General features: G+C 39.4%; 1 protein-coding gene across 1 annotated transcript; it reads right to left on the reverse strand.

Moving 5' to 3' along the window:
• On the reverse strand, positions 1-27506 carry LOC310650144 (EF-hand calcium-binding domain-containing protein 3-like; the record flags this gene model as incomplete). The annotated part of the gene is made up of 13 exons (XM_083378980.1): positions 1-744; positions 4203-4301; positions 4464-4651; positions 6711-6913; positions 10534-10651; positions 13779-13850; positions 17881-18024; positions 19202-19341; positions 20563-20647; positions 24670-24741; positions 26095-26172; positions 26722-26784; positions 27446-27506. The coding sequence occupies 13 exons, from the start codon at positions 27504-27506 to the stop codon at positions 451-453; spliced, it is 1617 nt and encodes a 538-aa protein (XP_083235106.1). The 3' UTR covers positions 1-450.
• Between the last annotated feature and the right edge of the window lie 359 nt (positions 27507-27865).

Below are 27865 nucleotides of genomic sequence, written 5' to 3' on the forward strand. Positions count from 1 at the left end.
ATGTGCAAACTTTGTTTCTCTTCTAACAACTTATCTCCTGATGGAACTTATTCCTAGAGAAAGATGGTTATTGAGAGTTGCTTTAAGTTAACTGTTAAGGCTGGGAAAAGAAAGAAGAGAAAAAATATTGTTAGGAGAATGGAATCTCCTTAAATCTGGATGATAAAGACTTGGGTGCTATCCCAAATCTTTCTTGATTTTCAAGATTGAATACTTTTCACCTGTTTACCTTCCTTGTGCCTGTTAGTGGCACTCAGTAAAAATGAGAATAGAAAGATGACAAGAGAGATGCTTTGCCTCTTCAAGCTTAATTTTTCATTGTATTAGCCAGGGTACAAAGTTGAAACCTTGCACTATGTCTCATAGAAAGTGTGACCTGCATACCAGCCTGAGACTGATCGAGGGAATGCATTCACATAAAAGGAGGAGCGCTGGTTGCAACATCTGGTGTTACTTCTGACTTCTTTTTGATTTCCCACTAGTAGTGATCAGTTTATCTACAGGAGTGGCTGGCTGGACGACTCGTTGGCAAAGTTTCTTATCATATTCCCGAAGTTCTTGGGGTGACACCAGATCCTGCAAGACATTCCATGACCAGGTGTATGTAGAGAAGATCTGGTAGAAGCTGGGGTTGTCTGTCTCCAGCCCAATCTCTCCACCACGTAATCTCTTCCACAACTTCAGAACTTTGTTGCGTTCACGAAGAGCCATAGCTTTCCGATAGGAGCCTGTCACTTTCTTGACCTGAATAGGAAAGCCAGAGAGTATGGATGAGAGATAAATCATCAGAGTAACCTTGGAAAACTTTAAAAATTCCAATTCCCAGTCAAACTATTGAATTTGGAAAAAGGAGGGTAACTTGAAAGATAATTCTTAGAAATTTTGTTTGAATCCTTTCTAAGTCATATGATCCTAACTGAGCCCCAGATAGCAATAGTGCTGGGGCATTAGCTGCAAATGCCTTAAGTGCAGGAGGGATAAAGTGTACTTTTCTGGAAAAAAATATTTTTAGATAACTGATGCAGATCTTTTTGCACTGTGGAATATGTAGTTCAGGTGGGCATTTCTTCTTCCTGAGCTTGAAAAAAATATTCCTAGATATCTAAAAATCTTAACCTGCCCAAAGCACTACCCTCCTAAGTTTCAGCTTCTCTGTTTTGGCCATTAGAAAAAGTTAGCATGTCTTTAAATTCAAAAGATTATTCAGGGAGACAGTAAGTAAATTCAGGTAGGCTAATTGTATTGATTTTAGTTCAAATTCTCATTCCTTTTCCTAATAAATTCCTCTATAGATGTGGAAATTTAGCTTTATTGGTTTAAAAAGGCAATTTCTCATTAAAATGTTTTCCAATTAAATGTCTTTCATGGTTTTCTTCCTACAAGGATTGGCTTTTATGTTCTCCAAGTTCTAAATGATCTCCTTTTCTGGTCTTCCTAGAAATGAGCCTAAGGGACAAATCACGGGAAAATAGACTCCCCACCTGCAGAGATTTCAGTGTGTCAGGAGATTCAGCCTGAGTGGTGGTTGACTATCATTATGATCTTTTATTGGGAGTTGAATCCACCAGGATTAGCCTAAGTAACCAGCAGAGATTTCTCATGTATTGAAACAATCCACTTGTATATTTAGTCACTCATATAGTGAAATTTTGACACTAAGGAGAAAACTGCTCATTCAGATTATAATTTATTAAACAAGACTCTTTGCTTAATGTGCTATTTCAACAGCAGTGGGATAATGCCTCCTTAAGTAACACCAGCTGCCTGCATTTAGTGCAGGTTCGCATCCCACCAGGCTCAAGGTTGACTCAGCCTTCCATCAATAAGTTGACTTTGTAAAAATGCTGCTTGGGGCCCCCCGAAAGCCCTAATAGGCAGGTATATACATAGAATGAAGGCTATTGCTAAGCACATTGTGCTTTAGATTGTAAGCCGCCCTGAGTCTTTGGAGAAGGGTGGGATATAAATGGGATTAAAAAAACCTCAGTCTTTTACAGTGATATATTAAGCATAACATGATTTACTTAATTTTGGTGTACTGAGTAACAGCAGCCACACAACCACATGCATACAGTTGCAAGAAAAAGTATGTGAACCCTTTGTGATTACGTGGAGTTTTGCATGAATTGGCCATAAAATGCACTCTAAACGTCATGTAAGTCACAACAATAGAAAAACACAGTCTGCTTAAAATAATACTACAAAAATATTAGCTGTTGTCATGTTTTAATTGAACATAAGATGGAAACATTCACAGTGCAGGGTGGAAAAAGTATGAGAACCCCTAGACTAATGACTCCAAGAGCTACTTGGAGCCAGGAATGAGCCAACCTTGACTCCAATCAGTGTGATGATATTGGATGTGTTGCTGACAGCTGTCCTGCCCTTTAAAAACACCTGTTTTGGGTTTACTGGTCTCAAGAAGCACTGTCTGATGTGAACCATGCCTCGCAGAAAAGAGCTCTCAGAAGACCTACGATCAAGAATTGTTGACTTGCATGAAGCTGGAAAGGGTTACAAAAGTATCTCCAAAAGCCTTGATGTTCATGTGCCCACAGTAAGACAGACTGTCTACAAATGGAGAAAGTTTAGCCCTGTTGCTACTCTCCCTAGGCGTGGCCGTCCTGTAAAAATGACTGCAAGAGCACAGCGCATAATGCTTAATGAAGTAAAGAAGAATCCTAGAGTGTCAGCTAAAGACCTACAGAAATCTCTGGCACATGCTAACATTTTTGATGACACATCTACAATAAGAAAAACATTAAACAAGAATGGAGTACATGAGAGGACACCACGGAGGAAGCCATTGCTGTCCAAAAAAATATTGCAGCACGTTTGAAGTTTGCAAAAGAGCACCTGGATGTTCCACAGCACTACTGGCAAAATATACTGTGGACAGATGAAACCAAAATTGAGTTGTTTGGGGAAAACACACAACACTATGTGTGGAGAAAAAAAGGCACAGCACACCAACATCAAAACCTCATCCCCGCTGTAAAACATGGCGGAGGGACCATCATGGTTTGGGGCTGCTTTGCTGCCTGGACGGATTGTTGTCATTGATGGGAAAATGAATTCCAGAATTTATCAGGACATTTTGCAGGAAAATGACCATCTGTCCGCCACCTGAAGCTCCGCAGAGGATGGGTGATGCAACAGGACAATGACCCAAAGCATACAAGTAATTCAACAAAACAATGGCTTCAACAGAACAGAATATGCCTTCTGGAGTGGCCCAGTCAGAGTCCTGACCTCAACCCGATTGAAATGCTGTGGTATGACCTTAAGAGAGCGATTCACACCAGACATCCCAAGAATATTGCTACACTGAAACAGTTTTGTGAAGAGGAGTGGTCCAGAATTACTCCAGATCATTGTGCAGATCTGATCTGCAACTACAGGAAACATTTGGTTGAGGTTATTGCTGCCAAAGGAGGGTCAACCAGTTATTAAGTCCAAAGGTTCACATACTTTTTCCACCCTGCACTGTGAATGTTTCCATCTTATGTTCAATTAAAACATGACAACAGCTAATGTTTGTGTAGTATTATTTTAAGCAGACTGTGTTTTTCTATTGTTGTGACTTACATGACGTTTAGAGTGCATTTTATGGCCAATTCATGCAAAACTCCACATAATCCCAAAGGGTTCACATATTTTTTCTTGCAACTGTAGCTATTGTGATCTGCTGATCAGGGTTTATAGTTTAGTAACTTACATGTACTTAGTTAATATTTATTCAGTAAACAATGGTTTATTTTATTTGTTAAATTTATTTGCTGCCTATTTTACTATAGGCCTACGCTAGGCAGCTTGCAATAATAAAAAGAAGACAATGAAAGAGTGTAAACAGAACAGAAGTAAAATAATGAAACAATAAAATAAACAATGAAAAAGAATCATATCAAGAATGCATCAATATGGTAACCAGAAAGACGGATGGGTGGAGAGAAAAGCACAAGCAATGATTAAGTGAACTATGCTATATGTGAATTTGACATACAAGATCAGCGCAGATGGATGTATCCTTTAGAAATATGTGAAACTCGAAAAGCTCATACTATATTCCAATTCATATTGTCATTAGAGAGCAATTACTCATTCCTTAAGTCAAAGGCTGCATTGATTTTAATTATAAAATAAGACCAACTAATTTAACTTGGTCCAGCCCAATAAATAGTACCTGTCTCAAAAGAGCTTACCTCTTGTCGGATTCTACTCACGTCATCCATAGTCAAACGCTTCTGACTTAGCTCTGGAGAGAGAGAGAGGGATGGTTTGGAAGCTTTGGCAGATTTTGGCTATGTATAAAACAAAACAAAACAAAATGTATAACAAAGGTTTCTCAAAACTGAGCAGATCAGTATCACATAAACATACGGAAAAGCTACCAGAAGGATTTAATCATTAAATGAAAATAGGCAATATTTTTGATGTTAGCAGAAATGGAATTGTATACTCACTATTTGCTTTATCCACCTCTTTTTATGGAGGAAATGGTCTTCAAAGGTGGAGATGGGTTCCATCTTCCTTTGCACGTCTAGCTTCTGGATATCCTTTTTTGGCTTCCCTTTCACCAAGACATCCCGATTAGGGATCAAGGGAAGGATAGGCACTTGGCTATAGGGACTCTCTGAAGGATTAATTTTTGCTAGGTAAAGCAAAACACAGTCAAATGTCAGGATGCTCTTAGCTGTTGATATCAGTACTCATCAATATCCAAGCCCCACTCTAGTGAAAAGCAGAGAAATTGAAGCAGAACACAGCAGAGCACAAGAGAAGCAGATAGCCATTGTAAAAGGCGTAAAAGGAAGCAAGACAGCAAATTTAGCCTTTCCCCCAAAAGCTAATTGGAAATGATTGTATTTCTTTTTCTTTGTGCTTTTCTTCCATACTGTGGCTTTGATTGAAATCACTTCTTACCCAACTCTTACTAGCTTTTGGAGGAAAAGCTTTGTAAGCACAAGCACAAGTATTCAGTATAAATTATAACAATGCAAAAATGACAAAATGTGCATTTCACAATGCAAATTCAGCTTTTATATGTATGCCCAACATTGTACATGAGAAGGTAAATTATTCCTGCAGATATTATTTTTGTTTACTAGCTAACTGAAGTCCTAGGAATTTGGAAAACCCATAGCAAATGCCCCTCCAACCTGCAGTCCAAAAGGGTGGTGGGAGTACTATAACTTGTATTTGCAGCAATAGAGAAGATTGCATTTGTCCTATTTGGCATATGTGTTCGGCAACTAATAAATTAATTGGTACAAGAAATTTACTGATACAAATCAGTGCAAAAGTATAAAGTCAATATATTTCCCATCCCCTTATTCTATCACATCACTATAATTATTTAGAAAAGTAGAAATTCTTTTTAGCACTAAAATAACTTTTAACAGGCATGTCTAAAACCTTATGAAATATCAGAATGGTTATTTTCCATTAGAATTAATTCCTTTTGTGGAAACAGAAAATAGAGCACAGACTTCTTCGTAATCAAATGCTTTGTGCTTTCCCTTCATTCCTAATCTGGAAAAAAATCTCAGGGAATGTGGTCTCCAATTGTGATATTCTGGGCAACAAGTTTTGTTTGCTTCATTGTCACCACATGAGCAAAAAAAAATCCAACCAATGGATTTTTTGCTGGCTTCCTGCTTCTATTACACAAATGCTCACCCTTAGGAGAAAAAGGAGAGATGGACAAACCCACTGTTGGACTAATGCAATGCAAAATCTCTAGCACAGTCTGTAATAAAAAGAGTCTTGAAAAGGAAAAGTGTTACTCTCTCGCAATGTCACTCATAAGATACCTAATGTGCCTGGAACTATTTATCAAAGCAGTTTTATAATACCATCCTCTGCATCTACTTTTTTTAATCTCCCCCACCCCTCAATCATCACCTTTTTTCTAGAGTGCTTTTGCACTAATACATCAATTCTTATATGTATTGTAATTAAGCTTAAATACACATAACTGAGTGGGACATGTATGCTGTTCTCTTCGTTGATCTCCTTGGTGTAGTGGTTAGAATGAGTACTGCAAGCTACTTCTGCTGACTGAAGTTCGGCAGTTCAAATCTCACCAGCTCAAGGTGGAGTCAAACTTCCATCCTTCCAGGGTCGGTAAAATGAGGGCCTCGATTTTTGGGGGCAATATGTAGATTCTGTAAACTGCTTAGAGAGGGCTGTAAAGCACTGTGAAGCGGTATATAAGTCTAAGTGCTATTGCTAAGCGCTATTGCTATAACTTATAATTCTTTCAAAGCATGTCTTCTGTGCTGTTATATGTAATAAAGCAGTACAAATGTCCTACAAACCATTAATAGCAATGAAACAAACCACCAGCTGTGCCTAGGTGTTTCAAGGTAGGAACATGGTGAAGGGCATGATTCCTGCCAAAGTATTTTGCTCCTTGAAAGTTCCACTAAGTTACTCAAGCTCTTGCCTGCCTACTTGGACTTGAGCTTCAATTAAGGCAGAGTGATTGATCAAAACTTAATTATAGTAACAGACCAGCAAGGCATGCTTTTGTGCAAAAACCCTGAGATTATTAGATATGTTCAATGCATTTTCTCAACTCCACTACAAGATAAAACCAGGGAAATTCCGTGGCTCAGCTTAGAGATTTTTTTCCCTAGTGTATGCTCCATCAGATTCTTAACAAGATATAGTTCAGCCCTGAAGTTTGCTGCAGTGTGAGTGCTTACCTTGGAGATTTGCCACATACGATTCCAGTTCCTTTTCGTTCATGATGCAGATGCGGGCAGCACCAGCAAAAGCAGCTATCGGGGAAGACTGGCTTTTGGGCAACCTTTCTTTATCAGAATGGTGTTGATCCTGTTTGGCTGACCTGCTATCAGGCGGCCAAGCTCTCTTGCCTGTACAGTCTAGGAACTTTTGGCGATAATAGCTAGAAAACAAGCCAAGGAAAAATTAAAGTGATCATTGAATAAAACTAAGTAAGACGGTTAAACCATTTGCTTTTTTCCTTGTTGGCTTTATAATCAGAGTTTTTCTCCCTGTCTTTTTAAATCTTGGCCCTCCCTCATTCTCTTTAATGATATTCTGTGCAACTAACCTTTTCTCTTTTGCACATTATACAATATTTTCCTCTCATCTTTTGCAGGACTTTTTTTAAAAAAAATCCAGTCTCTTCATCCTGCAACCATCCTTTTCATATATTTATATATATATATCCAATCAGCAAGATTGCATGCATTTTACAGATAGTTCTCAGCATACAACCACAACTGAGACCAGAATTTTCATTGTTAAGCAAGGCAGTTGTTAAAATGAGTTAATCTTATGACCTTTTTGCCATGGTTGTTAAGCAAATCACTTGCAGTTGTTAATAACGCGATTGTTAAGGGAATCTAGCTTCCCCAATTGACTGCTCGCCGGAAACCATGTAGAGAGGTCGCAGATCTCAATCACATGATCCTAGGACTCTGCTACTGTTGTAAATATATATTGGTTGCTAATGTATAAGTGAATATTAATTTGACCATGAAGATGTTGCAGCGGTTGTAAGTGCAAGTACCAATTGTACATCATTTTTTCCAGTGCCGTTGTAACTTCAAATAGTCACTAAACGAATGGTTGTAAGTCAAGGGCTACCTGTATAACATAATACTGTTCATCAGATTCATTGCTATTATAGCATAACTTTCTTTATTTGTAAGACAAATGTTCTGCCTCGTGCTTTCTTGTTAAGCTGTGTGGATTTAACTTATCTCATGCTTGAGAAGTTTTCTTTAGTAGCAGCTGTTTTGTATTGCTGCAACAGAAATAAAGCAGAAGATGGTACAGGAATAACTTTATTGATTTTTTTCCACCTTTAATTTCATTGTATTAAAGTTTTGTAGATTGCAGCTATATTGTTAAAATACAACCCAAAACATGGTCTCTAGAACCTGGGAGTCCCTGGACTCTGGCTGCTGGTGCTGCTGCTGAATGCTAAGTTGGCCTGTAATGAAGCTCACCTCACCCATGATCAGATTATGGATGATAAGGCTGCCCTGGATAGGCACAGGATGAGGGTATTTCCTCTCTCAGAAACATGCCCCCTCCAGGTGTTGAATGTGGCAGAAGTCAATATGAAGTAGGAGTGGTGGTGTGGCTGCTGTTACTCAGAAGTCTCTAGTGGCCTACTACATGCGTAGCTGGACGTAAAGCTCTTTGTAAAGCAGGGACATAGGGATCAGTTGAGCTTGCTGCTTATCTACTTTTCTCCCTGCGGGACAGCTGTGGCCTTGCCTGAGTTTCTGGATTCATGGTGGTGATATTCTCCAGACTGATGGTGCTTCAAATAGCCTTCTGGGCTCAGAGATATGGCCTGAAATTCATGGCCACCATGGGAGCCATGGGTTGAGCCCAGCTTATTCATAGAAGGGGCAACACATTGGATCTGGTGTTTGTTGCAGGACAATGGCAATGTGCCCAGGATCCTCGTGTATAGAGGTGGGGGCATGGCAAATGAATCCCTGCAGAGTTGCTATGAGGACTATTCTAGGCATCTGTTAGATTAGGGCCACATCCAGAGCCACATTCAGCCAGGGCGTCATTGCAGCCCAGCCTGTGGCATTAGCGGTGGGATGGTGGGGCATTGACAGTGGTAATGGCAGGGCATTGATGGTGGGGGCAGGACATCAGTGTGATTTTGGCAGAGGGGCAGGTGAGCATCAGTGGAGGCTGGGACATCGGTGAGAGGAGGTGGGGCAGTGTCAGCAGGGGCGGTGGCAACAGTCATCCACAACAGTCTCAGTTTCTCAAGTGGCCTTTGGGAAAATTAGAATATATTAGATAGAGTTGCTCAACTTTAGAGCGGGCAGGTCCAGTGAAGTGACTGAGGCACAATGTAGCTTAATTATTTCAAGATTTTGAGCCAGTCACTTATCGGGTCCTTTTTCTGTAAGCTTGGCCACCTGCAGTCTGGATCTATGCTCTTTCTAGTTAATTAAGTTAATTAAGACCTCTTGAGAAGTGGCATTTGATTGGATCCAAGTGGTGGTAAATGGCTCTTTTTGGGAGGGGTATGGTTCTGCTATCCTTGAAAGAGGTGGTAGTTCACTACCTCACGAAGAAACCATCCATGGACCCTACAGTCTTGGATAACTTTTGCCTGTTCTCTAACCTTTCCTTTTTAGGCAAGGTTATTTAGTGGGTGTGGGAAGCCAACGAAGTAGACTATCTAGACCTTTTGCAGTCAGAATTCAAATCAGACCATAGTATTGAGACACCAGTGGTTGTTCTAGAATCTAGATTAAATGTTAATATACAGTATATTGCTAGTTCATGTATGATATGCCGTATGGTAAATAATCACTGGTTGCACTTGTGGATGACCTTGGGAGGTCTTGGCTTAGGGTGATGTGTCCATCTTGGCCCTTCTTGACCTCTTGGCTGCTTCTTGACCATGGAGTATTGCTGAACGGGCTGTAGGGTTTGGGAGTGGCACTGTTTTGCAACGTTCTCCTTTCTCTATTGCTGGAACCAGCCGGTGCTGGTGGGGGGAGAAAAGATTCAGCTCTAAGGTCTCAGGGTTGAAGTCTCTCTTGCCTCCTATTTAATATCTATATGAAACTTCTGGGAGAACTCATCTGGCAGCACCAGGTTTCAGTATCATCAGCATGACACCTTTTCATTCCTAATTAAACCTAATTCTTTAGTTCGCTGTATATTTTTATCAGTTCTACTCTATAAGATCAGACTACTTTTATTAAACTTATAAATGAGGCCTCCTTTTACTTAGTTTTATAGATACACATTTATTTTTCTTTCTTTGATTTTGTTAGTTAATTCTTGGTGTTCTCACATTCCAGCTTGCATTCTTTCATATATCATGGATGTCCCCATCAAATTATCACTGCCATTCATCAAACTTTGGTTAACTGAGATTTTCACATAATACACAGCAGTAAGTGGAAAGGGAGGAATCTTTAGAAAGGTGAAGAATAATTTGGAAAATGCAAGTGACATTTCAGTGAAGAACATGAATGAAATAGGAATTTCATACTAAATACCTGATGGAGAAGTATGCATTGTCTTTTTTTAACTAATATTTTTACATTTAATAAATAGATTTATATTGATAACCAATCCTTCTAAGAACAAAAAATAAACCCTCCTAAATTATTATTATTTAGTTATTCATTAACCTTTTCTAATACAAAGAATGCTAGATAATTTACATTAGCTGTAATTGTAAAAAAAGATTCCTATTGAAATAGTCTTGTATAATTGAGAAGATTTCCAAATTACTGTGAATAAAATGTGATTTAAAACATTTTTCCAAATATTGTTATTCCAGAGAACTCTAAATCTAAATTCTTGTTATTAAAGTTGTTAGTTACTGAAGTATTATTCCATGCTCTTAAAATTTAAAGACTTTTGAACCCTTTTGTAAGAAGAAACGAGTCTCTGGGTTCATATAAACATGCAAGGAAACATGATTAAGCATAATATATGAATTAGTCTACCGGTATATGTTTTTGTGCACATGCAGTATGCTTAGGATCTCCTCTTTCTTACCTGACAATAGCCGTAGTACTATGCCTTGGCAGTTTAGATGTTTCCACCAGCTTTGACAAGAGCTCAAAGAACAAGATTCCACGGGCATCAACAGTCTCTGTGTCATCTTTCTTAGGGGCTGATGGGAAATAGAAGATTTACATCAAGAAATTGCCAGAGTGAGAAAAGAGAAGGCTAACAGCTATGCAGAAGGGCTGGTGGCATAAGACTACCCTCATCTGGGACCACAAATCTGTGTCTTTTTTTCAGAGAAGCATGGAAAGTCCTAACTCCGGGAGTCAATTCACAAGGTTTATTTGACTCTCTAAAAAAGCTAAAGGGAATCTTTTTTTCATTCATCCCAGGATAATTACTGGGTATAAAAGTAAACTATGAAGCAGTTTCCATCAGTAGTTCCTTTAATAGATATTGAAGAGCCTGATTTCCTAATCTGAAGTTTAATTTTAGACCTTATCTAAAATGAAATGGAAACCACACTTTCAGCAGGGGGCTGCTTCCATTTTGTAATGAGTGTTTGACTACCTGCATTGCCTCTCTGCTCTCTCTTTTGCTTTCTGCAATTCAGAGAGAGGACTATGCATTCCAGGTAATGGCGACTCTCAGTGAAATGGAAAAGGAGAAACCTCTGGTTAAAGGCAGTGCAGAGAATACAGGCACCTTATAGCCACTTACACTGGGTGAGAAATGGCAAATTTAGACTGGCTGGAAGATAGCATAGGAAAGTGACAGAGTAAAAGTACTTTTATCAGTCAGTGATATGTAGCTAGGCACTAATCTACCTGTGGAACTTAGTTATGTGCTGCTTTCTTGGTTGATTCCTTAGTTACTGTAAGTTCTGCTACTTAGTTTGTGTTTGTGTCAGAAGCACCAAGGTACTTCTGGGTTGAAAGGTTTATCCAGTGGCATCACTGTTGCATGAGAAATGCCCGGTTGGGCTCCTTTCATGTCCCTGTATCTAATTTCTGAAAGGGCCTGACAGTGATGAAACATCATCATCCCTAAAAGATGGAGAGCTTGAAGATCAAATATTCTGATGTTCCATGTGGCTAAGCTAGACACTATATCACGGATATTATTATTATTATTATTATTATTATTTATTAAATTTTTATACCGCCCTTCTCCCGAAGGACTCAGGGCGGTGAACAGGGCATATCTTAAAACTACAAAAATACAAAAATTAAAAAAAGAATTAAATTATTGCCCACAATAAAAACAATAAATATATAAATATTAAAACCCTAAGTCATTCCCCATCAGGCCAGGCCAGCTTGTTCAAATAAATGGGTCTTTAACCCGCGCCGGAAGGAGCGGAGATCTGGTGCCATCCGGAGCTCAACCGGCAGCTGGTTCCACAAAGCCGGAGCGCCCACAGAGAAGGCCCTCCCCCTGGGGGCCACCAGCCGGCATTCTCTGACCGGAGGCACCCTGAGGAGGCCCTCTCTGTGGGAACGCACGGGGCGGAGGGGAGTTGACGCCGGCAGCAGGTGGTCCCCGAGGTATTCCGGACCCATGCCATGTAAGGACTTAAAGACCATCACTAAGACCTTGAACCTCACCCGGAAGACAACTGGTAACCAATGCAGCTCGCGGAGCAAAGGTGTAACATGGGAGTACCGGGAAACTCCCAAGACAACTCTCGCGGCCGCATTCTGTACCAGTTGGAGCCTCCGAGTGGTCTTCAAGGGAAGTCCCATGTAGAGAGCATTGCAATAGTCAAGACGAGAGGTCACGAGCGCATGAGTGACCGTACACAGGGCATCCCGGTCCAGATAGGGCTGCAACTGCCGCACCAGGCGAACCTGTGCGAAAGCCCCCCTGGTCACGGCTACTACATGATCTTCTAAGGTGAGCCGTGCATCAAGGAGGACTCCCAAGTTGCGAGCCCTATCTACGGGGGGTAAAGACTCACCCCCCATAGAAAGTGATGGGACGTTTTGAATGTCCTGGGATGCCGGAATGTACACCCACTCAGTCTTGTCAGGGTTGAGCTGAAGTCTGTTCCTCCCCATCCAGACCCGAACCGCCTCCAGGCAACGGGACATCACAGCGAGGGCATCACTGGGGTGGTTTGGGGTCGAAATGAAAAGTTGGGTATCATCAGCATATTGATGATACCCAACTCCAAAGCCACGAATGATCTCACCCAGCGGTTTCATGTAGATGTTGAACAGGAGAGGCGAGAGAACCGAACCCTGAGGAACTCCACAAACGAGAGACCTAGGGGCCGATCTCTGCCCCCCTGCCAACACCGACTGCGAACGTCCCAGGAGATAGGAGGAGAACCACCGAAGAACTGTGCCTCCCACTCCCAATCCCCTGAGACGCCGCAGCAGGATACCATGGTCGATGGTATCGAAAGCCGCCGAGAGGTCTAATAGGACCAGGACAGAGGAATATCCCCTATCCCGGGCCCTCCAGAGATCATTCACCAGAGTGACCAATGCCGTCTCCGTGCTGTACCCGGGCCTGAAACCCGATTGGTACGGGTCCAGATAATCCGCTTCATCCAGGACCAGAGGGAGCTGATGCGCCACCACACTCTCAACAACCTCGCAAGAAAGCGAAGGTTGGAGACTGGACGAAAGTTGTTCAAGATAGCTGGGTCCAAGGCAGGCTGTCCGGTGCCAAAATTCAGAACCTCATATTCAATTCTAATTAAGAGGATTTGTTGCTCACACATATTTGCAAGAATCTAGTCAACTATCAGCACCAGACTGGCATTATATAAAAGAGCCAACGGAATTCAAGGGGAGATGGACTTGGACCACTTGTGAGAAGTAATGACTCCAGACTGATTTCTCTTTCAATTCTGCCCCCAGAGTCTGCCTCTTCTTCTCCTATAGATATAAAAGGAGCCAGTTTGTAATTGTGTGTTAAACGGAGAGTGTGAGTTTTAGTCCTCTCTTAGGCATGAAAACCAGCTACTTAACTTTGGCCAGTTATTCTTTCTAATTCCAGCTTACTCACAGGGTTGTGGGAAAAACAGGAGGAGGAAAGTATATTATGTATGTTCTCTATTTTCAGTTATTTGTAAAACATCTAATATGTAAATATTTCTGACCCACACCCACATTCCACATCCCTTCCACCCTTTTACAGAGAGAGGGAGAGGGAGAGAGAGAGAGAGAGAGATCCCAATTGTATTAAATACTACAGGTTAATTTCTCATGAAAAACCCAAAATGCAGAATCTATATGGGAAATAGGGATCTGTCCTACTAGGTTTTCTTTCTTTCTTCTCACCTACGGCCTGGATGAATCGCTTGGTATCTGTGATGATGTTGAGGAAATCTGTGAAATTTACTTTTCCGTCTCCTGAAAAACAGTTCCCACAAAAGAAAAAAAATCAACAACAAGCAGTTAATAAGCTAAACTGAAAAGGAGCTACTTCCAATTATTCTTACTTCTGGTGGCAACTCAACAATCTTGCCTGAACTATAAAGGTGGTCTTTCAATTACGACTACCCATTCCAAGTGATCATTCAAAGTTACGATGGCACTGAAAATAGTGATGATCGTTGCAGTGTCCTTGAGGTCACATCTATGACTATCTATGCACTTGGCAACCAGCTCACACTTATGATGGTTGCAGCATCCCGGGGTCATGTGATCACTATATAAGACCTTCCCAGCTGGCTTCTGACAAGCAAGGTCAATGGAGAAGCCAATAGGAATTGCAAATCATGATCACATGATGTCTTGCTCAGCGATTCATTTAATGACCATGGCAAAAATGGTCATGAAATTGGAGTGTGGTCACATGATGCTTTACTTAATAAGTGTATCACTTAATGTGAAATTTTCCAGTCCCCATTGTGTTTATAAATTGAGGATTATCTGTACACTTCACTAATTAGCATGTTATTTCTTATTCCTGTGTATATGGGAATAAGAGTTCTGATTCTGATTCAATGATGTGCTGGACTGGCTGATATCAGCTTGCAAGAGCTGATTATGTTTTCTGGGATTTTGCATGCTGGTTGAGAGCAGAACTCATGCGGATGATGTATCAGTGAACTGTTTGGCAGCTAGTGGTACAATATTGCTAGTGGCAATGAAAACATTGGAATTTTTTGGTTGGGGGGAAGAGAATCAATAGTGAAACATTTACCAATATGCCATTCTTCTAAACCCTTTTATCCACCAGAATATGAAGAGGCTGAAACTTCATTTTATCTAATTCCCTATTTCCAATTGTAGCTAGCTTGTTGCTCCTGAGAAGCCCACATACAACCTATAAAGAGCTTCCATTGTTTGTGTCTAGCATCCTAATATATACATGAAATTGTGGTGGTGGTGGGGAGAATAGTTAGTGTTCTGCTAATAGTTATAAAGCAGAACAAAAAAATCAGGCAGGTTTCTGCAAGGAATTCAAGGAATGATCTGAATGCATCAGCTCTAGAATACAGATTGGACTAGGAAATTGGCTTCATAGGAAGAAGTATAGAATTTATAAAACCTTGGAATAGGAAAAACTATAGAACCCTAGTCATAGACTACGTAAGCAGAATCTTGTAAGTCGGGTGTGTTTTTCCTCTCCTACCTCAAAAAGAGGTGGCAAAATTACACAGAAGAACTATACAAGAATGAGCTTAACGTCCCTGATAATCACAATGAGGTGGTCACTGACCTCGAGCCAGACATCCTAGAATGTGAAGTGAAGTGGGCCTTAGAAAAGCTGAGCAACAACAAAGCTAGTGGAGGTGACAGTATTCCAGCTGAGCTATTCAAAATCTTAAAAGACAATGCAGTAAAAGTGCTACACTCAATTTGCCAGCAAATTTGGAAAACTCAACAGTGGCCACAGGATTGGAAAAGATCAGTTTACATTCCAATTCCAAAGAAAGGCAGTGCCAAAGAATGTTCAAACTATCGCACCATTGCACTCATTTCTCATGCTAGTAAAGTCATGCTTAAAATCCTACAAGCTAGACTCCAGCAGTATGTGGATCGAGAACTACCAGAAGTACAGGCAGGATTTCGAAGAGGCAGAGGAACTAGAGATCAAATTGCCAACATACGCTGGATCATGGAGAAAGCTAGGGAGTTCCAGAAAAACATCTACTTCTGCTTCATTGACTATGCTAAAGCCTTTGATTGTGTGGATCATAACAAACTGTGGCAAGTTCTTAAAGAGATGGGAGTACCAGACCATCTTATTTGTCTCTTGAGAAACCTATATGCGGTTCAAGAAGCAACAGTGAGAACTGGACACGGAACCACTGATTGGTTCAAAATTGGGAAAGGAGTCCGGCAAGGCTGTATACTGTCGCCCTGCCTATTTAACTTATATGCAGAGCACATCATGAGAAAGGCAGGGCTAGATGAATCAAAAGTTGGAATTAAGATTGCCGGAAGAAATATCAACAACCTAAGATACGCAGATGATACCACTCTAATGGCAGAAAGTGAAGAAGAACTAAAGAGCCTCTTGTTGCGGGTGAAGAAGGAGAGTGCAAAACTTGGGTTGAAACTTAACATTAAGAAAACCAAGATCATGGCATCTGGCCCTCTCAATTCCTGGCAAATAGATGGGGAAGAAATGGAAGTAGTGACAGATTTTATTTTCCTGGGCTCCAAGATCACTGCAGATGGGGACTGTAGCCAAGAAATTAAAAGACGCTTGCTCCTGGGGAGAAAAGCCATGGCAAATCTAGACAGCACACTAAAAAGCAGAGACATCACCCTGTCAACAAAAGTGCGTATAGTCAAGGCTATGGTCTTCCCAGTTGCAATATATGGCAGTGAAAGTTGGACCATAAGAAAGGCTGAGCGCCAAAGAATTGAGGCCTTTGAACTATGGTGCTGGAGAAGACTCCTGCGAGTCACTTGGACTGCAAGGCGATCAAACCGGTCAGTCCTAGAGGAGATCAATCCTGACTGCTCTTTAGAAGGCCAGATCCTGAAGCTAAAACTCAAATACTTTGGCCACCTAATGAGAAGGAAGGACTCACTGGAGAAGAGCCTAATGCTGGGAAAGATCGAGGGCAATAGAAGAAGGGGACGACAGAGAATGAGGTGGCTGGATGGAGTCACTGAAGCAGTAGGCATGAGCTTAAATGGACTCCAGAAGATGGTAGAGGACAGGAAGGCCTGGAGGAACGTTGTCCATAGGGTCGCGATGGGTCGGACACGACTTCGCAGCTAACAACAACAACCTCAAAAAGTCAGGGAAGAGTCAGGGAAGAGTCTCTTCCTAATACTATCTTCCTTCCCAGGACTTCAGGACTACTTCAAGGCCATCTTCCTGATTCTGTGCAATTAGTCTAAGGGTGGATAAGTGGGAGTGTGCCTATCAAAACTAAGATGTAAAACTACAGATAGTCGTCGAATTATGACAATTGAGCCCAACATTTCTTTTGCTAAGTGAAGCCATTGTTAAGTGAGTTTTGCCCCATTTTACAACTTTGCTTGCCATTGTTGTTAAGTGAATCACTGCTGTTTTTAAGTTAGTAACATACAGTAGTTGTTAAATGAATCTGGCTTCCCCACTGACTTTGCTTGTCAGAAGGTTGCAAAAGGGGATCACATGATCCCGGGACACTGCAACCATCATAAGTATGAGTCAGCTACCAAGGATCTGAATTTTGATTATGTGATCATGGGGATGCTGCAGCGGTCGTAAGTGTGAAAAATGGTCATAAGTCACTTTTTCTGAGCGGTTGTAACTTCAAATGGTGGCTAAATGTACTGTTGTAAGTTAAGGACTACCTGAATATGCAAGCTATCTGAATTTTTGCTTTATACAGCTTTTCAACTCTCCCAACTCACAGGCATCCATTGTATATAAGAAATCAAGCACATAAGAAGAAAAAGGGAATAGTTCCTTATTTACTGACTACATCATTCTGCAACTGTTCAGTTACAATAATGCTGAAAAATTAATTTTACAACCACTGCCAGCATTTAGGATCTTTGTAGTATCCATCAATCACATGACTGCAGTTATAGTCAATATCCTGTGCCTATTTTTTTTATTTTCTCTCCATGCAGAGCAAGAAAATTGGAAAAAATTACAAGAGAGTAAGCAGGAACATAACAGAGAATACAATGGGCTGTTTACATAGTGTGCTCATGGTTGCCTGCACCAATGGACTGCTTTTCTTGCATATTCCATACCTCTCCAATGAATGTTAAAAACATTAATTTACTTCCTGCTATTTATTTCAGTGTCAAGGTCAGCATTTTAAAGGGCAAGGAAATGATTAGGAGACCTACAAAACAAAGTTGTGAAACTGATTAATTTTGTCAATTTCAAGCCAGAAAACAGTGATTTCTTTGTTTAGCAATGGCATTGTTGGTCCTAATTATCACCACTAAATAAGTTCTATCACTGTGCACTTACCATCCATATCAGCATATATCAGTTCGTCGAGAACTTCCTCCTCTGTTAAGTTGATTCCTAAACTATGGGCTGTGTTCTCTAGGGCTGCCAGATCAAGTATGCCGTCGAGGTCCTTTCTAAATGTATCATAAGCTGTACGGAAAGCTACGCAGAGATACAGAGTGAGAGAGAAAAAATAGGAGGTGAGACTTAGGAGAAGTGGAAGCAAGAAGGATCAGGTACCTGCTCACCAGTGTTTTTCTATGAATGTACTCTGTTCTTGCATCTCATTCCTAGTCAATCCCATTATACTCTGGGAATTAATGAACTAAAAAAATGATAGGCCTGATGTGTTCCCTTCCATCATGCTGGACGAATTGTCATAATTATTAGCCATAATTAACTATGCTTTCTGGGAATGATGGGAAATGATGATTAATGTATTTGGAGGGCATGAGATAAGCATTGGATGATTTAAACTAAAGATGCTTCCCTGTTTTCCACAGAACTTTAAATGTAGTTATTTTCTACATTTTGTATTTCATACTACCAGGTTGCATATCTTCCCACTCCAGTCCCAAATTCTGGAAACTATTTTATGAGAAACTTGGCAATTTCTTCTCTAAAACTTAAGCTCGAAGCTTTGTTAGAGACCCCACACACCCACTTCACAATTTTTTTCTGTTGCTCCCCTCTGGGAGAAGTTTTCAAAGTATTTATAGCAGAACTACTAGATTCTGTAATAGCTTTGTTCCTTATGCCATCTTATAAATTTGCAGAATTCTTCCCCCCCCCCCCCGCCAGGTATATGTACACATTCGAACTAGACTGATGTTTCTTCGTGTATGCACGTGTGTGTGTGTATGTGAGTATATGCATAATGGTGTTTTTTTGAGAGTTGAATGCAACGAAATTTCATTTTAAAATATGCTGATTAGGGTACATTGAAAGCAACAAAGTTTCTATTCTATTCTATTCTATTCTGTTCTGTTCTATTCTATTCTATTCTATTCTATTCTATTCTATTCTATTCTATTCTATTCTATTCTATTCTATTCTATTCTATTCTATTCTATTCTATTCTATTCTATTCTATTCTATTCTATTCTATTCCATTCCATTCCATTCCATTCCACTCCACTCCACTCCACTCCACTCCACTCTCCACTCCACTCCCTATCCAATCTGATGCTGTTGTTGTAAATTGAAGAAGCCATTCTACTAGAGCAGTGGTTCTCAATATTTTCTTCACCACAGACACCCCCACCTTTAAATTCCTTACAGACTGTATACAGGACCTTGAGAAAATTCAGGTTATACAATTTATAAGCAGGAGAAATACCTTCTAGCTGTTGTTTACTCAGGTTCTTTACTGATTTGGATTTGGCCTCCTCATTGAAAGTCACAGAAGGGAAAACCCTGTCCATTTTGTAAAAAAACAACAACATAATACTGATTAATTTTGAAGAACCCCACTGTTTTCTGAAAAAGGGGGAAATACTGGATGAAAAATGCATATGATTCTGGAAAAACTATTGACTACAGTCATTGTTAATAATTAGTGGTATAAGAAAAGCCATCATTCAATGATTTGCTATTAAGATTATTAAAGGCTCTGATTCCTTGAAAGTTTTATTATGAAATATTAGCATGTCATCTAAATACTGATTTGCATACAGTATTCCAAAATAGTATGTGAGATAAATAGGATTAAGCAACAAATAGCCCTTTAAAATTCATCGCTCCAGACCTGAAGAGCCACTACTCAATCACCACTCTGTGTTGACCTACGGCAGGGGTAGGCAACCTTGGCTCTTTTATGACTTGTGGACTTCAACTCCCAGAATTCCTGAGCCAGCATGCCTCAGCTTGGAAACCTCTCCCTTTTCCCTCAGCATGGCTGGCTCAGGAATTCTGGGAGTTGAAGTCCATGAGACATAAAAGAGCCAAGGTTGCCTACCACTGACCTAGGGGGGCATTTCATTAAATATTCATGGTTGTGTTTATCTATCTTCATTTATCTGAGAGATTCTGCACCACCAGCAGCATGTTATTTTTTCTTTTTACTCTTGGAGCTTTGCCCAAAGAGAAGAGGTAAAAACCATAGGCCTCAAATGCTGGCAGACTGCCAGACATTTCAGAAAGTAAAGAATATATTGCTAGAGTATTAAACAAATAAACGCAGTATAACTAGCACCATGTTCTGCTAAACTACATAAATTAATTTCTCAATTGAGTATTCTTCATACCATTTTGATGTTAGTGCTTCTAACATGTAAATTTAACTCAATATATGACTATACATGAAGGAAGAGGAAGATGAAGAAGCCACCCAACTCATACATTTTTGTTTGTATTTTTTGTAGTTTGTATAGACTTTCATTCTATGTAATTCTTAATACAATTATTTGGGGGGGGGGGAAATGACACAAAAACAGTGCAATACAAAATATGATGACAAAGAAAACAAACCGGTGTCAGTCATCTCACCAGGAAGGAGTACAGTACAACCAGATTTTCAAACTTTCTTATTATAGCCAATGTCAGTAAAAATAGTTTTAGTCTTCCTGTGGAGTTGATTTCCTGATCTGGTCTATCTAATGAAGTTGACACCTATGATTTGGGGGAATCCTCAAATGATGTGGGAAGAAAAATGAAAGCTTCAGTGAGAGAGAAGAAATTGGATGGACAAATCTTGCTGACCTGTTTGGTGTTTGGAGGAGTGACTTCTCCACCATTCTGGGCAACTTGAACATCTTTGCATCTGGCATTTTATTTGGATATGTTCCTATGAAGAAAGGAGAATACATCTACTGTCAGGACCAGCAACTCTCTTTCTGTTATTGCATCATCGCCAATTTCTTTGGGCTGAGTCAGTTCCTTCTACCACAGTGACACAGATTTACATTGTCATCTTTATAGGTTTATTACAAGTAGATGATTTTAAAAGTAGAAAAAGGCAAGAATGACCGATAAGGCATATGAATTCATATCAAAGTGGTTTGGTTATCTTTCTCTAAGAGGCTTGAGAATTATAATTTTGAGAACGTATCCTTTGTCAGAGATTCCTAGCTACTCTTGATCATAGCCATGCTGGTTTATATTAAAAGCCATGCAAATTTTTTAAAATCACATTTATGATTGAGGCTTTCATGGAAAACAGGCTACAGTATTATATTCACTACAGTATATACCAGCAGTGTATGAAAAGGAAGAAAAGCATATAGGGAAAGAGAATATTCAAATCCAGCATGAATACTCCTATATTAAAACTATGCACCCATTTTCTACTGAAGACCATCCAGTCAACTTAATGTGCTGATCTTCATTAGTCCAGGACCATCATAAGACTATAATTGGCAGCACAATCATCTCTGTAGTATGCTGCTCAGTTTGATACCTGCTCTACATACATTTGTATGCACAAATATAAACTGTTTTATTCCCATATTACTATCAGTGCTAGAACAAAGAACAAGCCACAAGACGTGGCTTCTGCACATTTTGTATGGACAGTAACTGAAAGCTTTGTTCTCTTTTTATGGGAATCAACAGTGAATCCAAAAGTACCAAGAGGCTCTTTTTTCCTCTCTGAAAAGTACCTGAAAACAGTCCCCTCTGCAACAATTTGGTTTCTGAAATATAAATCATAATATATCATTATCCTTAATGATCTTATATTAAACATGCATGACCAGTCAAGCAATGATGCTTAGAAATGCATATTTAATTCCTGTTTAACTTTCTCTCATGCAAAAGTGTGTAGGACTGCCTTCTGTTCACATAATCACAGAAGTCCAACAACAACAGTCAACTAATTTTGGAAATTGTCTCTTTCTGATGTCATCAAACCCCATATCCTATGAACTTCCTATTCTATCCTTCCTGACTTCCCTCCTGGAAGAACAACACATCCTTTAAATTTCTGAATGTCCTCTGCAGTCTTCTCCAACTTGATTACCTCCGCATGTTTTTGAGTAAAACCCATCATACCCGCCAGCAAGATAAATGACTGCAGATTAAGGATGATGATGTCTGTATTCTAACACATCCAGACCATATCAGGTTGAAGAAGAATGTTCTGGAGGAGACACATGACATAACTCCTAAAACATTCTCTTTTCATATAACTTCTTACCATGGGACAGTGATCCTTTAACTTTATAGGATTAAAAGTTGAAAACTTGCTTGTGGTCAGGACATTATGACCTATAACTGTCTTTCATGTACCCTGGACAACCAGTAACCCTAGTAATAATAAGGATCTTAAAACGCATAAACTGACTATTTATACAGAGCTCATAGGCATCCAGGAAGGAGGATGGTTTAATAAGCAGCTTGGCTAATAAAAGGATAGCCATGACCAAGTGGGCAGATTAATGTCAATCCATAATCAAAGCTACTGACTATAAGAATAATCTTCATTGATTCCCAAGGATATTGGAGGCCATGAGCTATTAAAGACACATCTTTTAGGACTCCAGGCAAGTAACGTGAAGCTAAAAGAACCCTTGTATTTTCCTTGGCCAAGAATATCCCTGCTACTCACTCCTTGGACAAAGAATGGAGAATCTTAAAGACTTGGTACTGCATATTTTGTTACCTCCTCATTAGTTTGTAAACTTTTGATCTGTTTTCCTTTGTATGCATGAATTTATATGGTGTAGAATGAAGCAATGGGCAGCATTATGCCCCCCCCAGCGTGCCACATATAACACTGCTGTTGAACAAGCTACACTGATTACTAATTTGCTTCCAAGCCCAATTCAAGGTGTTGGTTATTACCTTTAAAGCTGTATTTAGCAAAGCAATGTAATCTTTTATTTGCTTTGGAGTTAGGAAACACTTTTGTTCTTGCCATGTGACAGTGTAAAGCAGGGGTGTCAAACTCATAATGTCATGTGACGTGCTGCGACGTATTGCAACTTTTTTTTCCATTGCCAGCAATGGGGTGGCACAGTTTTGCCATGATGCATCTGGCCCATGGTCCGGCAGTTTGACACCCCTGGTGTAAAGGCTTTCTTCTTGGTAGTGAAAGTAATCTGATTTGATTTACATCTACACAGGACTACTACAAGGACTTTATATTTTACTAGTTTTTAAAAGAGCTTTGCTTGTTTATTTTGGTTCTCTATATATTTTTGGTCTCTTTTTTTTCTAAAGAGCCTTGGTGGAGCAGTGGGCTAATGCCTCCTTAAGTAACACCAGCTGCCTGCAATTAGTGCAGGTTCGCATCCCACCAGGCTCAAGGTTGACTCAGCCTTCCATCCTTCCGAGGTAGGAAAAATGAGGACCCAGATTGTTGGGGGCAATAAGCTGACTTTGTAAAAATGCCGCTGGGGGGCGGCGGTGAAAGCCCTAATAAGCAGGTATATACATAGAATGAAGGCTATTGCTAAGCACATTGTGTTTAGATTGTAAGCCGCCCTGAGTCTTCGGAGAACGGTGGGATATAAATGGGATTAAAAAATATATTCTATCTTTCCTTTCTGTTTATGCTCTATCATGGGAAATATTATCTTAAATTTTCCTGCAGACATTTTGTTACATAACATCTACTTCTTTTGTCCTTGAGAGGAATTGCTTTTATTTTGTTGTGAAAGCCCAGCTATAAAAAAAATTGAACTACATTAAAAACGGAAACAATAATAAATAATTTCATGCAAAGGTTAACTTGAACTTGGGTCTTCCAGTTTCTAAACCAATATCAACTACTACACACTTTCTATAAATGTATCCTGTTGAACTCTTCTCTAACAACTTATGCTAGCAGTGAATTCAGGGATGTGTGTAGGGATCAGCATCTTTGGGTATTTGTTCAGGGCCATGTTAATTTTGGCATGTTAGGCTGCATCACAGGAAATTTTGACTGCTCCTCCATGTAATCCAGATACCTAAATCCAACTCAAAAAAGATTAATTTTCTGATTGCTAAAGATTCTTGTACTTGAGGAAAGTCATTCACCATATATCTTTCATGCACTTCTCCCTCAACAGGCAAAGCAAATTAAATATCCATGTTTTGGGGGAAGGGCTATTTTCACAATTAATCTTGCCGAAAAAGAAAAGGACAATTCCACAAAGAAACATCACTGAAGAACCATAACATGTCAACATAACACAGAAGAAGAAAAAATTAAAAAGTAAAGGTCAATTCAAGAATGCTCAATTTTCTTGTTACAGGAGCTCATTATGCCACACGGAAAAAAACAACCCATAGAGACAGAAAAATGCCTTCCATCAAAAGAATGGTGATAGGAAGCTTTAATACTGAGATAATTGATCCCCTCTGGATGCTGAAAAGTGGAATATTAAAATATATAAGGAAAAAGTCAGTGATAATATACTCTGATGTTACTTCATGACTCTTAGACTAATTGATTAACTTAACTCCTAAATACCAAGGAGTTTTCAATTTAGCTCAGTTTAATTACTAGTGGTAATTCAAAAGGAAAATAAGGACTTGTACACTAATAGGTCCAGGGAAGTAGGGATGGTGACTAATATTTTCTTGTTTTACTGAATTGTGAACTTTATAGAAATCTAAAAGTACAAGATATTCAAGAAAATATTTCATTTTTTGAAATATTTTTGTTAAGGGCTTAAGATATGGCTAAATGTGCGTGGATGCTAAATTATTATCCCTATATATGCAATATATATTGTTTTCCTGATTGTCTATTACTAGACTATGGTGGTAATGCTTAGAATACCTGATTAGTAGTAGCAACACTGCAGGCTGGGAAACTGTTCTTAAAAACCTCCACTTCAACTGTTCTGTCCTAGCTGCATCGTCCAAAGGCAAACTTACCTTCAATGTTACAGAAGGTGCAACTGTCACCGCAAATATTTGTAAAGTCTGTTAAATATGCAGTTCCATCCTCTGAAAAAGAAAAATGGCAAGTAAAAAAACCAATGATATTCAAATGCTTATTGCAGAGAAAAAAAAATAAAGCTAACTTCTAGATGAAACCCCAAAATGGCTAATATTCCCTCATGAGAAGACTCATAGTTGTTTGTTCACAAATATAATGTTTACCTTACAGGTTTGTTTCCTCAGGAAACATTATAATAGTAAACAGCAATTAAAATAAATAATAACCAGAATATCTAAAATTCATATTGAAATCATAATTTTAAGTCTGGCTTTAGAGTGGATTCTGGGGTAAAGCAGCCTTTGCCAAGGGATGAAAAGAGAGAATATGATGATGTTTGATCATTTGGATCTCTTGCTGGTTTTGAATACCATTGATCAAAGAAGTCTTCTAGAACAGGGCTTTTCAACCTTTTCACGGATTGTACCACTCCAAAGTCTCAAAAACTCATATTGGGTGTTTGGTTAACTGTTATATGAAATTTCTCAGAGATTTTTTTCTGTCACCAGCATTTTCTGTGATTGAGATGAAACTGCCAGGTGAGGTCATCAGGAAATTTGAGATTTATGTAAATTATCACAACTCAATAATAATAGTTGTCAAGGTACATTCTTCAAGATTTACATTAATATAATTAATGTTATTTTCTGGAGGCTCGCTAACTGTTCCATAAAGCTTCCTGAAGGGGTTTTGAAAATGAGAGTGATACTGGCTGGAACTTATTTACTCACAATATACTGCTCAGTAGAAGGTATAGAGCAAGCACTATTTTGGACTATAGATGTAATCTGAGAACGACTTGGTCTCTCAATTCCATTAGAATGGTAAACAAATATGTCAAACCCCCCCCAAACCTATGGATGATTAAACATTTAGACTTTCTATGCAACACAAAAATATAACATTTTTTGGAAGATGAATTTAAAAAATGCCAATTACATTGTCTAATGCAGACATGTCAAACACAAGGCCCGGGGCCGGATCCGGCCCGCGAAGTGGTTTCATGTGGCCCGTGAAGCTATCCTGGAAACAGTGAGGGAACGGCCCCCACTGCCTTGGCCCTGGCCCAGAGACCCTCCTTCTGCCAGAGACCCTCAGATCTGTCCCACTCCTGCCCAGGCCCCCATAGGCACCCTTGATGCAAACGATGTAGAGCTGGCCACGCCCACCCAGTAGGCCATATGCACTCTAGCCACACCCACCCAGTAGGCCACGCCCACCCTGGCCATACCCACCTGTCCCCCTGAGGGCAACCGCAATGCTGATGCGGCCCTCAATGAAATTGAGTTTGACACCCCTGGTCTAATGAGTTTATAACCACAAGATACTTTTACCATTAAACTTTGTTATCTTCAACATACCCTGCTCTTTTTCCGGGGTTAGGAAGATTTCTGAATTTTCTGAGGTGTCATCCAAGCTGTCAACATCCTCTAGTTCTTCTTTAGTTAAAAACAGTAATTAATATTGATCTTTTTCCAGAAATAATCTATTATTTCACAAATAATCCCAGTAGTTGTTTATTTTATTTCATAGCAATAATTATTATCCCAGCTTTGCAGATGGAGAACTGATGTAACACAATGCAGAAAAAAAACAACGGCAAACCACTTCTGTATTTTTGCCCCAAACCCTGCATGGATGTGTTCATAAAGATTCATTCAAGGGAATCTTGTTCTTTCTTTTCCTTTTTCTTTACAATCAACAGTAAATCTTGTATCTACTAAGTCAGCAACTCAGTAGGTTGGCCCCTAACATGCCTGCATTAAGTCTTTCTGGCTTTTTTTTTGTCTGACTTACTTTTAGCTACCTTAAGATGCCTGCAGCGCCCATGAAGTTGGTTTTTCATGTCCTTTTCTATAGTTGGCTCTTCTATCATAATCAAACAAGCTTTAGCCCTGGAGCGTCCATTTGACTAACAAGAACTCCAACTTTCATTTCAACATTTATCTGTTGCCTTCCCATTATTTCCAGAAAGGCTTAAAACTCACCTTGACTACTGAGGAGGTCATCAACTGCCCACATGAAGTCCTTCAAATTCACAGTCATATCCTCTATAAGTTTAAAAAAATTAGACTTGACAATAAAAATGTTCCCATGAAGATGCTTTTATTTTAATAATTGACAATCATTTCCACATCAATTTGATTTTGTTTATAGCTGCTTTCTTCTCTTGTTCTCTATCAATAAGTTAGCAGCATAAAAATATGGACACCACCTTTCAATTGGAAAAAAGTATAGAAAGTTGAGCGAGGTAAGAGTGTCTGCAAAATTTGGTAAAATAACTCAAGATGGCAGCCACAATGTTCTAATACAAATTTCACCTGGTTTTTTTTTTAATGTATATTGATCCCCTGAGCTTGTTGATGGTGAATGAAGCATTGCACCAGTTTGATTAATAGAAATAACCCAGAAAAAGTCTAGATAGCTGGTATAGAAATGCAGCATTAAGGTTCAAATTATGTATTAAATAAAATCCATCCATTTTCCCCTTGTATTTTTAACATTTCAGAATAACCCTGGCTAGATAGTGTCTGAGAGATATGAAAGCAGTAGGTTAAGAGTTGATTAACTTTCCCCCTTTTTGTGGGTTTCTTAAAGGTTCAAGGTAATTATTTGCAAGCTGCTTTTCTACATGGGAGAAAAGATAGGGTGATTCTGTGGAAGCCTAGAAAGGGGATGAGACATTGGCTTTTCTATATGTCTGGTACTTACTGTTAAAGGTTGTCCTTTTAAGAGCCTCCTTAATCTCCTGTTCTGTTAGATAAAGGCCCATATCGGCTAGGATGGAGTCCAATGTATTGACATCTACTCTTTTGTCTATTAGAAGAGAAATATGTAGTGGGCATGTACTGAATCCCAAATAATGTCATCAGTTTAATTGAACATATTTCCATAAATTTTGCTATTCATTCTTGTGCCATTTCAATGCCATTTCCTTTTTTTTATTTAACTAATTAATTCAATTTAGGTGCCTCCCAATTCCAAATCAGCTCTGGAAAGCTCTTAATATAGTAAACAAAATAAAAGTGGGATAGAAACAAAACAAAACAAAAAGAAAACACAATAGAAACAGATAAGAGGGGATTTAGCCAGTCGGTATAGAAACATAAACATAAACCCAGTGAAGCCTGG

Source organism: Vipera ursinii (genome assembly GCF_947247035.1).
Source record: "Vipera ursinii genome assembly, chromosome: Z".
Taxonomy (NCBI): domain Eukaryota; kingdom Metazoa; phylum Chordata; class Lepidosauria; order Squamata; family Viperidae; genus Vipera; species Vipera ursinii.